At 38.2% G+C, this 12,940-nt stretch overlaps 1 protein-coding gene across 5 annotated transcripts in view; it reads left to right on the forward strand.

The window, feature by feature from the left end:
* Window positions 1-4,552: 4,552 nt before the first annotated feature.
* zc3h4 (zinc finger CCCH-type containing 4) overlaps window positions 4,553-12,940 on the forward strand; it is a 47,823-nt gene continuing 39,435 nt past the window's right edge. For 4 of the 5 annotated variants that reach the window (XM_072269814.1, XM_072269815.1, XM_072269816.1 and 1 more), the window contains exons 1-2: window positions 4,553-4,833; window positions 11,400-11,637. In XM_072269814.1, the coding sequence (XP_072125915.1) occupies window positions 4,742-4,833; window positions 11,400-11,637 (330 nt within the window). In that variant the 5' untranslated portion in view covers window positions 4,553-4,741. Of the gene's footprint in view, window positions 4,834-6,045; window positions 6,215-11,399; window positions 11,638-12,940 lie in introns of those variants that run through there. The other variant, XM_072269818.1, reaches the window with a different exon arrangement.

Genomic DNA, 12,940 nt, shown 5'->3' on the forward strand with positions numbered 1-12,940 from the left:
TCTAGTCTGAACAGCTTATTGTTCCTCACACCCGGACCTGGGCACCACTGCACTGAAAGGCTCCAGGCCTAGACTACACTCTTGCTCTGGGTCCGGATTTTGCCACCCAGCCTGAAATGGCTCTTGATGTCTCCAAATTGGCTCAGCGCCCAGAGTGATCCAACCTTGCACCCAGGCTAGTTGTACGGGTGTTGGAACTCCTCGGCCTCGACTTCTCCTCTTTGAATGGCTCACCCCATCTGTGTCGACTCTGCAACGTACCAGCATGGTTTATCCTCGAATTTGCTTCACCTTCGCTCACCTCTTCGTTGTTTGCGGTGATAATTTACCACCATTTACTTCAGAAAGGGTGTTAAGTTTTTAGTCGAATTTCGTGCCTTTTGAACTCCCAGTGAGCTGTCAAATGCATTCAGTAGCGCCACCTTAAACAGGAAGTCCCCGACTTGTGTTGGGCACCATGCTAGTGTAGCGGTTATAGTGACGCTATCCCTGCTCAGGACATTGGAGTTTGGTGTTCAATCCCAGTGTCCTCTGTAAGGAATCTGTAAGTCTTCCCTATGGAACGCGTGGGTTTCCTCCGGGTGCTCTGGTTTTTTCCCACAGTCCAAAGAAGTACTGGGTAGGTTAATTGGTCATTGTAAATTGAACTGTGATTAGGTTAGGGTTAAATCAAGAGCTGCTGGGCAGCGTCACTCAAAGATCCAGAAGAACCTATTCCACATTGTATCTCTAAATAAATAAACAGTTAGCAATTACCAATCTAGGAATGATATACAATCTTAGATTAGGAAAATCATGTTTATATGTTTTCTGAACATCTCCCGTAATCCTCCTGTTTTCCATATTATTTAGTATTTTCTTACAGTTTATCTACCGCTTCTTTGCCAGCCCTCAAAAACGATCCATCATACCACACCACTCTCCACAGACACAAGTATCTCACCTGCAATATAGTCCCAAGGAAGAGAAAATCTGCAGATGCTGGAAATCCAAATTAACACACACAAACCGCTGGAGGAACTCAGCAGGCCAGGCAGCATCTAAGGAAAAGTAGTTCTGCCTAATGGTTTCGAAACGTTGACTGTACACGTATTCATAGATGCTCTCTGGCCTGCTATGTTCCTCCTGCATTTTGTGTGCGTTGCTATAACATAGTCTCTCTAACATTCCCACTCTGAAAAAGAGGTGGTGGGCACACTAAAAATGGTTTCTTTTAATTTACATTTCAATCTGAATATATGAGTGAAATATATTTCTTCATTATATGCATTGAAATACAAACACACAACTTTATTCAGATGTTTAAGGCATAAAACATACAAAATACACATTAACCTTAGAGCAGGGTTCCCAACCTTTTTTATGCCATGGATCAATACCATTAATTAAGGGGTCTGTGGACCCCAGTTGGGAATCCCTACCTTAGAGTATTAAGGGGAAAATAATAAAAAAAAAACTTGCAGATGTAGGGAACTTAAAATAAAAAGTGAGAACACTCTAAGTATTCAGCAGATTGGGGGACAACAGACAGCAGAATCTGGAATCAATTGCATCGAACAAATTACTGGAAGAGCTCAGCAGGTCCAGCAGCATTCCTACCTGGAAAAAGCTGTACACTTTTCTTGTCTTCACAAAAAAAGTGCAACATTTGTTTCGGTCCTGTCAAACTAGGGATGCAAGTCAGTAAGCAAGCTAGCAGTTTTGCCACTCATTTCCCACAAGTTCAGTGATTGAGCTCAGCGTCTTTTTATTCCGGTACCTTGTGTGTTTCTGTGCAATGACGCACTTGGGCTACTTGGGCTGTGTATGATTTGGGTAATACCGTACTGTCCATCGGCCACCCTTCTGACTTTTAATGGGAGTTGGCAGTCCAACTTAAAAGTGCATTCCCACCACCAGCTAGACTGGAGTGTGGTGTAGAGAACTGGTGGGAGGGGGGGAACCCCCTCTTTCAAATGAAAGCTAAATTACCCCCCAAAGGCCCTATCAGTGGTCCCCAACCCCCGGGCCGCAAAGTATGCAGGGGTGCGGTGGTAGCCGGGATGCACCCAGCACATCTTAAAGAAAAAAGCCGAAATAAACAAGCTAATTAATTGGGTGCCGCCCGGCACATAAATGTCGGCACCCAATTAATTAGCTTGTTTATTTCAGCTTTTTTCTTAAAGAGTGCTGGGTGCATCCCGGCTACCACCGCACCCCTGCATACTTCACGGCCCGGAGGTTGGGGACCACTAAACTGTAAGTAATGAAAGACAATTCTGTGAATTAAATTCACTCCCATAACTTAATAAAGTTTTAAGATGAAAACTATCAACCCCTAAAGATTGTAATGAAGCCTGCATTTGATTCCTTTCAGCCTTATATGCCTCATGCTGTAGTAGAAGGTGTTCAACTGGTTCATAATGATGACAAACCCTACACAACCCAGAACGATGTTTTCCCTATAAAATATAAGGAATAATTAAGCATAGTATGCCCAATTCTAGGTCGTGACAAAATAATCCCTTCCCTTTTTGTTTTACCTTCTTCTCCCATAAACTCAACAGTTTAATGTATTCTGTAAAGGTGTCTCCCCTTATCCCATAAATCTTGCCATAACCCCCTAATTCTTAAGATACAAGAGGTACTGCAGATGCTGGAAATCTAGAGCGATATATGCAATGTGATGGCGGAGCTCAATAGGTCAGGCAGCGTCTGTGTATGGGAATAAACAGTCGGCGTTTTGGGCTGAGACCCTTCACCAGGAATCATTCCCTTCAGGTCTTGGCCCGAAACGTCGTTAGTTAATTCCTATGCACTGATGCTGCCTGACCTGCTGAGTTCCTCCAGTACGTCGTGTGTCTCCCCCTAATTCTTAACCCTACCAACCCCTTAGCTTTTGATTTGCTAAGTGGAAGGTCTTTAGGCATTGTTGGACTCTGAGCAGCTTTTTTAACCGAACTGTCAACTCACTCATCCCCCTCTATGTACAGGAACCCATTAAGGATCGCCGAAACTCGAAGCCGCAGCCTCGGCTACTTCTTCTTCTTGTGTTGTTTTATGGTGGTTGGCAAACCAGCTTTTAGGTGCATTACTGCCACCTGCTAGACTGGAGTGTGGATCGTTGGATCAACAGGAGAAGGGAAAAGAATTGCATTCCCTATATTCTATATAATAAACCTGAGTCTTTCAGATACTTCATGATACGGATCTGTATTTCTCTTGAATTCCCACTTAAAATGTCTTCTATACCCACATCAGTTTTTTTGTTTATCTTAAGCGCTCCTATCATCTTCACTCTTTCTTTTTGATACTTCTGACATTTTATGAATACATGTTCAACTGTTTCTGGTTGATTACAGGATTCACACAACCCAGTTGGATGTTTCCCTATTTTGTGTAATGTATAATTAAGATTAGTGTGTCCAGTTCTCAAACGACTGACGATCACTTTGGTCTTTCTATCTATGTCCACTTGACAATCTTTTGTATCTGACTTGCCTCTGTATTTTGTACAGTTGTCCCCGTTTCACTCTCATCCCAATGCTTCTGCCATGTCTCCTCAATACGTGTTTTAATAATGCTCTTGACTTCTGCTTTGCTAAGACTGATCTGGACCTCTATTAATAGACGATCTGAGCGATTGTTTAGCTATACTATCCGCCTTTTCATTACCCTCCACTCCACAATGAGCAGGAACCCAAAGTAAGCTTATTTCTACCCCATTTTTGGTCAGTGTATATAACTCGCATAAAATCTCCAATAAAATATCCTGTCTACTTTCTGATTTTCTTGATTTGATCGAGGTTAATGCAGATAAACTGTCTGAGCAGATTACAGCCTTTTTGATATTATTTTCTTCTATCCAAGATAATAATGTTGTGGGGATGGAACTGGACTCTCTGACGGTGGTGTCTGAAAAGAGGATGCTGTCCAAGTTGCATGCCATCTTGGACAATGTCTCCCATCCACTACATAATGTACTGGGTGGGCACAGGAGTACATTCAGCAGAGACTCATTCCACCAAGATGCAACATAGAGCGTCAGAGGAAGTCATTCTTGCCTGTGGCCATCAAACTTTACAACTCCTCCCTTGGAGGGTCAGGTACCCTGAGCCAATAGGCTAGTCCTGGATTTATTTCATAATTTGCTGGCATAATTTATATATTACTATTTAACTATTTATGGTTCTATTACTATTTATTATTTATAGTGTAACTGTGACGAAAACCAATTTCCCCCGGGATCAATAAAGTATGACTAAGACTATGACTATAACTATTTTTGGTCAGTGTACATAACTTGCATAAAATCTCCAATAAAATCTCTTGTCTACTTTCTGATTTTCTTGATTTGATCGAGGTTAATGTAGATAAACTGTCTGAACAGAATACAGCCTTTTTTGTATTATTTTCTTCTATCCAAGATAATGCACTCAATATTGCCATTAATTCTGCTGCAGCCTCGGCTACTTTCGGCAGTTTCCGGCGGCGTTCGTGAGTTTCCGTGAGCGGGGATTTTTTTCCTCTCGGCTCTCTCCCCCTCTGCCGTGCGTCACGCCGTCGACGGGCGCCATGTTGTCGAGCTGTTTTGTTCAGTCATTGTGTAATGGAGAGAAACCCGGGGGTCGGATCCGCACAGAAAAAGCACCGAGAAAATACCAAAACGCTTAAACAGAGCCGGTTTATTTCCTATCTCTAGAATCAGTGACAGCTCAGTTGCTGGTAACTCTTAGAGGCAGACAAAAGCGAGCGAGAGAAAATGTCTCTCGAAAGCCTCAGCCTCACCTCCTCCAACAAGCAGTCCCCCAAAAACGAACACACCATCAACCTCACTGAGTCAGGAGACGAAAGGTCGAGTAAAAACAACCTTTTTTATCCAACATTTCGATATTTTATCTCTTTTTTTATTTATAAAAACAAACAAACAACAACCAAAAAAAATCTTTAACAATCCACCAAGGTTTATTTTTATGAAAAAAGTAAGGAAACCTTGGAAACGGAAGGTAGAGGAATGTATCTTTGAATTAATATTTTTCTTTTTAATCTCATTTTAAATCCTCTGGAAAAGTTTATTCGCTCGATTTAAAAATATATATATTGAAAGAGAGAGAGAGATATATATATAAATAAACCAGGAATTTGAGGGAGGGGTATTTGAGGCCTATTTGCATGCTTGGGTGGAAGAGAGCAATGCGGATGTGTCTTTAATGCAGAGGAATTATTAACAGGAGAGCCTGTTTCTGTTATTGCATTCGAGTTTAATTATATTAATGCTTAATTTTTTCCTTTATAAATACTAATAAACGGAGCCCATTTAAAGGACATCGGCAAGTGACCTTTGAACTTTGATTTTTTTACCCAGCGTCCCCATGTAGCTTGTAAATAGAGAAACATTTATAATTTATTTTATCCCCTCTGTTGTGATGTGTTGGTGGTGATTTGCCTTTAAATATGCATGGTATATTAAAATATCTCTTGTCCTTATACAAATTGCAGCTGCCTAAAATGTATTTTATTTGTTCTGGTGACTTCAAAAATCTGTTCGTATCCAAACCAAAACAAAAACCCATCTTCTGTTTGTACAATATTGTGAAACATTGATACTGTATCCTTTACTGTTTTCTTTTCAAGAAGACAAAAGTGTCATTGTTCTAACTCTTGTCACTGTCTTCATTGTATAATTGACCCCTTGGTATACATTTTTTAAAGTATCATTTTCTGTGTGGCATGCCCATGAACAGTGTTGTCATTAGGATTTCAATAAATTGTAATGGGAATGTAAAAGTTCACTCCATATCCACTTGATCCGAAAATGTACAGTATACTTTTAAATTTCACCATTCTGGTTTCTGATTTTTTTCTTTGGGCATAAATAACACAAAATAATGCAATAATTGAGAAAAATTACAACTAACAGACAACACTGAAATATTTTAAGGCTATGTTCAATTATGTGCAGTAACGATTTGTTCTATTACCCTGCTGACAACACTGGAACATTTTGAGGTGCAAAGAGGGTGTTGCAGGAAGTACTCAACTGCATTTTAGGCAATATATTCAGAATTAAAGATTCAACATTGACAGGTTCTGCCTTTTATTATAATTATCTTGGCCGTAAACAAAACTGGAATTTTATCAATGCCCTGGAGTAAATCACCAAAATCATTTACAAGTCTTAAAACAGGTGTCATCAAAGGATTATGTCTTAAAAGAATAGAGTCCATTTTCTGGGGTAAGTGTAAACATAAAGATCTCAATAACTTAATTTTGTGTACTATTACTTAATTAGATTTTAAATCAGGATTTAAAAATAGTTAACATGATATGTGTGTGTGCCAAAAATATGTTTTCTGGTAATCCTTGTCAGTAATTATATATATTGGGGAGCAATGAACTGAGAAATGTAGCAACACGGAAATTTAGAATTTTTGATCATAATTGGGATCTTAACAATTACCAAGGAGTTTTTTGTTTTCTCAGAAAAGTAAGGAAACCATGGAAATGGAAGGTTTCTTTGTTTGTTGATGAGAATGCTAAAAACAAAAAAGTGAATATTTTTATTATGTAATGGAGGATTACTCCAGTTTAGTTTCATAAGTTCTGCCAATCCTTGCTGCTGATCTGAAAAACTATTGGCACAATCAGGTAAATGTCCACCAATTCGCACAGCCGAAGTCTTGTGTAGGGAAAAACTAGCACTGTTCATTGGGAAATTTAAGATCAGTTTGAAAAACAGATGATTAAAAATGTTGTTCATGTTTACTTATTCTGTTTGTGGTTCACCACTTTCTAATTGTGATTAAAATCTTGGATTGTAATTCTATTATTAATGAAACAAGAAATAACTCCTTGCTTTAGTTTTTAGACAGTCTCAGTTGAAGAGAATTTGATTGAGACCATATCTGTACTTTGATAAACGTAATTCGTATGAGTTAAAATTTCTTTAATTGGTTAGGGAAGGTGGTTCATTGGCATCATTGATAAATGTTCTGTCTATTTGCTTTGTGTTCCATTTCTTTTGTTCAAGTGCTGGCCAGTTTCCAAAAATGTAGTGGAATTAATAACAGGCTTTTTTTTTTGACTGTTTGGGGGCTCATGATAGATCAGTTACTTCTGTAGCATGTGTTTGGTGGCAGGCTGATATATTATTAAAATGCAGAATAGTATGAGGGATTTTTAAATTTTTATTTTGGCTAGTTTCGACACTACATTCATTATACTTTTACATTTAGTATCAATAGATGGTATGTCTCCACTAGACATCATATCATTGAGTCAGGCCCCAGGTTGTATATTTGGTTTGTGCTGAAACAGCTAATCTTAACTAGCATGACAATACAGAGTCTCAGTAAAAAAAAAGAGTTGTCTATTATGGAATAGGCTGCCTACAATCACTCATGAATAGAGGCCTATCTGAGAGTATTCAGAGTACTATATTGCATCATGAATAGATGGTTATAAGAGAGGAGATGAAGATGGGGGGGAGGGTAGTGGTTAATGTAGCCACAACAGTTGCATTCTCTAATGCTAAGACATGAGGCATTTGATTCCTTCTGCTGCTTTTGTTCACAGTAGACCAGGCTCTGTATGCTCCCTTTATGAAGACCCCCATTTTATGAAAACAAGTTGTTAGCTTTATCAGAATAGATTGCTAAATGCAATTGGCTGGTCTCCATTCTTTACAAGATGTAAAGAACATAGAACAGTACAGCACAGAAACCGTCCATTCGGCCCGCAATGTGTGGATTCACTAAAAATATTTTATTGTAATTTACTATTAACGCTCTTTATCATTGATGGTGTCTTGTGTCAAAATCAGTTATTTGTTTGCTAATCAGTACACCACTAGTGGAAGTTACAGTCATTTTTTGCTGATCAGTACACCGTTCATTTTCCACAATGAACCATAATACTTGGGAGCAATGTGTGTTTTTTTCCTCATAATCAGCTGGTGTCTTAAGAATATTTTTTCTATTAAATAGCAATTTCAAATCCAACTAGGGTTTCAACTATGTTAAATGCATATAACTAATTTATAGTTAATGGATCATTTTTGGAGATTCCCAAATTTATTGCATGGATGGATTGGAGCTGCTTTATTCTGAAGTTACCATTGCTCTTGAGACAGGTTAGTAGTAATCTGGAACGTTCAGAAACATCAGCAGTTTCGTTTTAATGTTTGAACTGCTGACGCACCTTGCAGATCCTTAGAAGTCTTTAACCCAGTTTTAATTTGAGGGAGGTGCATCATATATCTAAATTTTTAACCTTTCTTCACTTTTAATGTAATTTAAGTTCTCTGTTTTATATGTGTTTTATCTGTAACTGTAAGTATAACTGAAGTTTGTCTGAGTGGAGCAGGAAGTCACTACAGTGTATCATGTTCCCATGTATTGTTCCATTTTTAAGCCTTGATATAACATCTTCTACCTAGAAGGAAAGGAAATTTATCATCCTTTTGCTAGCATTGTTGTGTATTTGCCAATTATCAGCTGTACAAAGCATTTCATTTCCTCCTTCATACCCCTGAGACTTGAGTTTGCTCAGATTCTGCCTAATGGGAATTGTAGCTCTGCTTTTGCCATATTGGAATATCAGAAATTTGAACTTAAAGTCAAGATTCCTTTTCTTCGTGCAGGCTGATTGATGGTCCAAGTTCAATTTGCATAAACAGTGAACAAATGAACTGAAAAATCAGCAACAACTTGTTTCAGTATGGCGCCAAATAAACACTACATTGTGTTTCATTGAAGCAGACTTGGAGAGAGAAAAAATTACCCTGAGCTATAGGAAGTGGATTGGTGTGACTTTAAAACAGCATCAGGAGGGAGAAATTGAATCATTTCAGAAGTTAGGGATTTATGCCTGAAACTACACACAGCGAGGCAAGGAAGTGGATGTGCACAAGCGGGCAAAGCTGAGTTACACAAAAATCTCCTATGGTTTTGGGACACTTACATTTTAAGTGTATGTACTGAGTCTAGGAATGCTATATTCTTATTGCCTTGAGCATATGATTATACAGTGCATGTGATGTTTTTCGGAGCACCTGTGCACATATGTACTTGTGCATATGGCAATAAACTTGACTTTGACCTTGATACACATTCACTGCGTCAGGGTGTTGCTTATGTCAGATGTTTACATTTTATGTATGATGTTTCCCATTCTATCCAAAATATAGTAAACCAGCTTGTTGACTTTTGAACAGCTGCATTAAAAGCCGCAGTTTACAGTAAAATAAGCAAAAAATGTCTTCAATAGTGTTTGCTTTATGAAAGAGAAAATCAATGTCTTTGAAGTGTATTGTTTAATGTACAGAATTTAGTCATGTTCCCTGTTCAATTTGCTCATAGAAATATCCAGTCAGGAATGTAAAATCACCTTTTGTGCTGTTTAATCTTTCTCCCACCTAAACATTACTGAGTCCCACTGCAGTCTAACCTTTGGATTCCTGTCTGAGTGTGTGGATGTTTGATGTTGGCGTCTTGGCAATAGAGTTGATCCTTGTCCTCATCAGAAATCCACATTTCCATGTGGTAATCTTCACACTTGTTGTCCTGGCTTGTTCTTCCACCATGATTGGGAATTGAAGTTAGCTTCAATATTTCTACATCATCTTTGCTGAGATTAGTTACCTCAAGGCAACTGAGATATCAAAACTTGCAATCTTCCTGGGATACTCACAACATTGTTGCTTTTTTTTTTACAGCTGTGAGAAACCAAACATTGTTGTGAGCAGGAAATTTTTACGTGGCCCGAAAACTGCACGGCATCTAAGTGAAATTATAGTTTATAATTGGACTAATAACTCTGGCATGGTAGCATAGTGGTTAGTGTAAAGCTATTACAGCTCCAGTAACCTGGTTTCATTTCCAGCTACTGTCCGTAAGGAGTTTGTACATTCACCCTGTGACCCGTGGATTTCCTCCGGGTGCTCTGGTTTCCTCCCACACATTCCAAAGGCATTCAGTTTAGTAGTTTAATTGATCACATGGGTGTAAGTGGCCCAAAAAGGTTACCATGCTGTATCTCCAAATAAATAAATAAATAATAAGCCATGCATGCAAACATTACACAGCAACATTACAGTTTCAAAGTGAATCAGATGCTTTCCATAATGCATAAAATTTAATTGTCAATAATTTTAATTAATGAAAACAGAAAAAATTGCAGGACCTCGAAATTGGAAATAAGAATCGAAAATGCTGGATCAAGCTTCAACTATGGAAAGACCCCGAGTACCTCCAGCGCTTGGTGTGTTATGCCGGATTACAGAATTTACAGTCCTTGTTTGTACAGAATTAACTCTTCAAATTGGATACCCTTTGTGAGGATCTAAAATTACCTTTTAATTAATTTACACAACCTCTGAGAATAGGATGTGTTTGCTCTGTTTCTCCCATGGATGTACTGGCACATAGAGAAATGAGGGCTGAAATATGGTCATTCATGAAAAAATAATGTCCCATTGTTTAGTTTGCACCCCCTTCCAATTGAAGCAACAATTAATTTTGATAGTTAACAAGGTTCACGAAAATTATTCTGGGATTGTAAGCTTATCATATGAGGGACATTGATGGCACTGGGCCTGTTCCCCCTGGAATTCAGAAGAATTAGGGGAATCTCATCGAAACCTATCAAATGGTGAAAGGCCTCAATAAAGTGGATGTGGACTGGATGGGGGAGTCTAAGATCAGAGGGCACAGCCTCAGAATAGAGGGGCATCCTTTTAGAATGGAGATGAGGAGGAATTTCGTCAGCCAGAAAGTGGTGAATCTGTGGAATTCATTTTCACAGGCAACTGTGGAGAGCAAGTCTTTATGTATGTTTAAGGCAGAGGTTGATAGGTTTTTGATTAATCGGGGCATGAAGGGATATGGGAAGACAGGCAGGAGATTGGGGCTAAGATGGAAATGGATCAGCCATGATGAAATGGCGGAGCAGACTCAATGGGCCAAATGGCCTAATTCTGCTGCTGTAGATTATAATCTTATGGTTTTAACTTTCTTCACTGAATAATAACTTTTTCATTAAAGCACCTGAAATGTACTTCGTCTTGTTGAGCCCAAGCCCACTGGGAAAACAAAGGGTTTATTCATAAAACAAAACTACAGTTTAAAACTTTATTAACAGGTTGCTTAATATCATAGTGTTAGGTTTTTGTTAAAGTACATGCTATTTGAGCTTCAAGAGTAAAATTTTTATCCTACTTCTAAACCCTTAGCAGAAATGGATGGTAGTCAGTAATAATCTTAAATATCTACAGCATTCTTATTCCTATAACTTGATTACAACTGCTGTTAAAAGTCTCATTTGGTTCCAAACATTCTTTTTAATTGATTTTGACTTTCAATTTCCCACATCATCAATCTGTCAACTGATATTTACTATATTCCTTGTTTTTGATATTATAGAGAAGAAGGTGAACTGGAGGAAGGAGAATTGCAAGATGATGGTGAGGAAGCGGATGTTCAGGAGGAATCCCAAGAAAAAGTCAAGAAAGATCAATCAGAAAAACAGGATTGGGATCATGAAGATGATGAGAAAGATAAGGACAAAGCCCATCGTAGGATGAAGAGAAAGAGGAAGAAAGAAAGAGAAAGAGAAAAAGAAAAGAAGAGATCAAAAAAGAAACGAAAGTCAAAGCATAAGGTACTTGGTTCTAAAGCTTAGTATGAACTTGAGATTTCCAGAATATGGGTCAACTTACTCTTTAAACATGCGTATGTTTTTGTAACTAAGCCTTAAGATTTTCTAAAATTGTGCATAAATCTAATGATTTTGAAGAACAGACCTGTCTCTTATTTTTATCTTTTTTCTGTAATTAGAGTTATAGAGACATAAAAAAGTACAGCTCAGAAACAGGCCCGTCTGCCCCTCTAGTCTGTGCTGAACCATTTAACCTGCCTACTCCCATCAACCTGCATGTGGACCATAGCCCTCCATATCCTTAATATACTATCCATGTATCTGTCCAAACTTCTCTTACACACTGAAATCGAGCTCGCATGTACCACTTGTGCTGGCAGCTCATTCCACACTCTCACAACACTCTGATTGAAGAAGTTTCCCCTCATATTCCCCTTAAATATTTCGCCTTTTGCTCTTAACTCATGACCTCTAGTTGTAGTTCCACCCAAACTCAGTGGAAAAAGCCTGCTTGCATTTATCTCATTGATACCCCTCTTAATTTTGTATACCTTTATCAAATCCTGCCTCTTTTACGTCTGAATGAATAAAGTCCTAACCTATTCAATCTTTCCTATTAACTTGAAGTCTGTTACTACCCTCCTCACAGTTCAACATTTTTCTGCGTTTTGTGTTATCTGCAAATTCACTAACATCCAAAATATTAAGAAAAACAACTGCACTGGTACTTTTCTGTAGGTTGAAAAAAATAACACTACTCTCCTATTTAGCCAATTTCTATTCATGCTGCTATAGCCACTTTTATTGTTTGCCTTCACTTCTGATGACAAGCCTGTCATTAATTAAATATCTTTGGGAGATCCACATACAGCACATTAATTGCATTTCCCTCTCATTAACTCACTGTCATCTTATCTCAAAATTCTTTACCAGTTTTAGTTCGGTATGATTTAAAAAATCTAAGCAGGCTTTCCCCAGTCAACCAAGCCAGTGAGTAGTAGGATCTAGATTATTGTTTATAGAACTTTCCCTAACACCAAGTTTAAACTGACTAGTCTGATATGACTTGAAGTTAACATTTATTTCTGAGCAAAGGTGTAACATTTTCAATTTTCCATGTTTGACGTGTGGAAGATTATTGCCAAATTTTCCACTAACACTCCTGAGGATGCATTCCATTTGATCAAGGTGGTTTATTCACTAAAATTGCAGCGAACCTTTCTGATACCTTCACTTTATCTATTATTATCGCAGCAAAAATCCTATTTACATCATCTTCAGTTGAGACTCCAGTAGTATCACCCTG

Source organism: Mobula birostris, chromosome 10 (assembly GCF_030028105.1).
Source record: "Mobula birostris isolate sMobBir1 chromosome 10, sMobBir1.hap1, whole genome shotgun sequence".
Lineage (NCBI taxonomy): Eukaryota > Metazoa > Chordata > Chondrichthyes > Myliobatiformes > Myliobatidae > Mobula > Mobula birostris.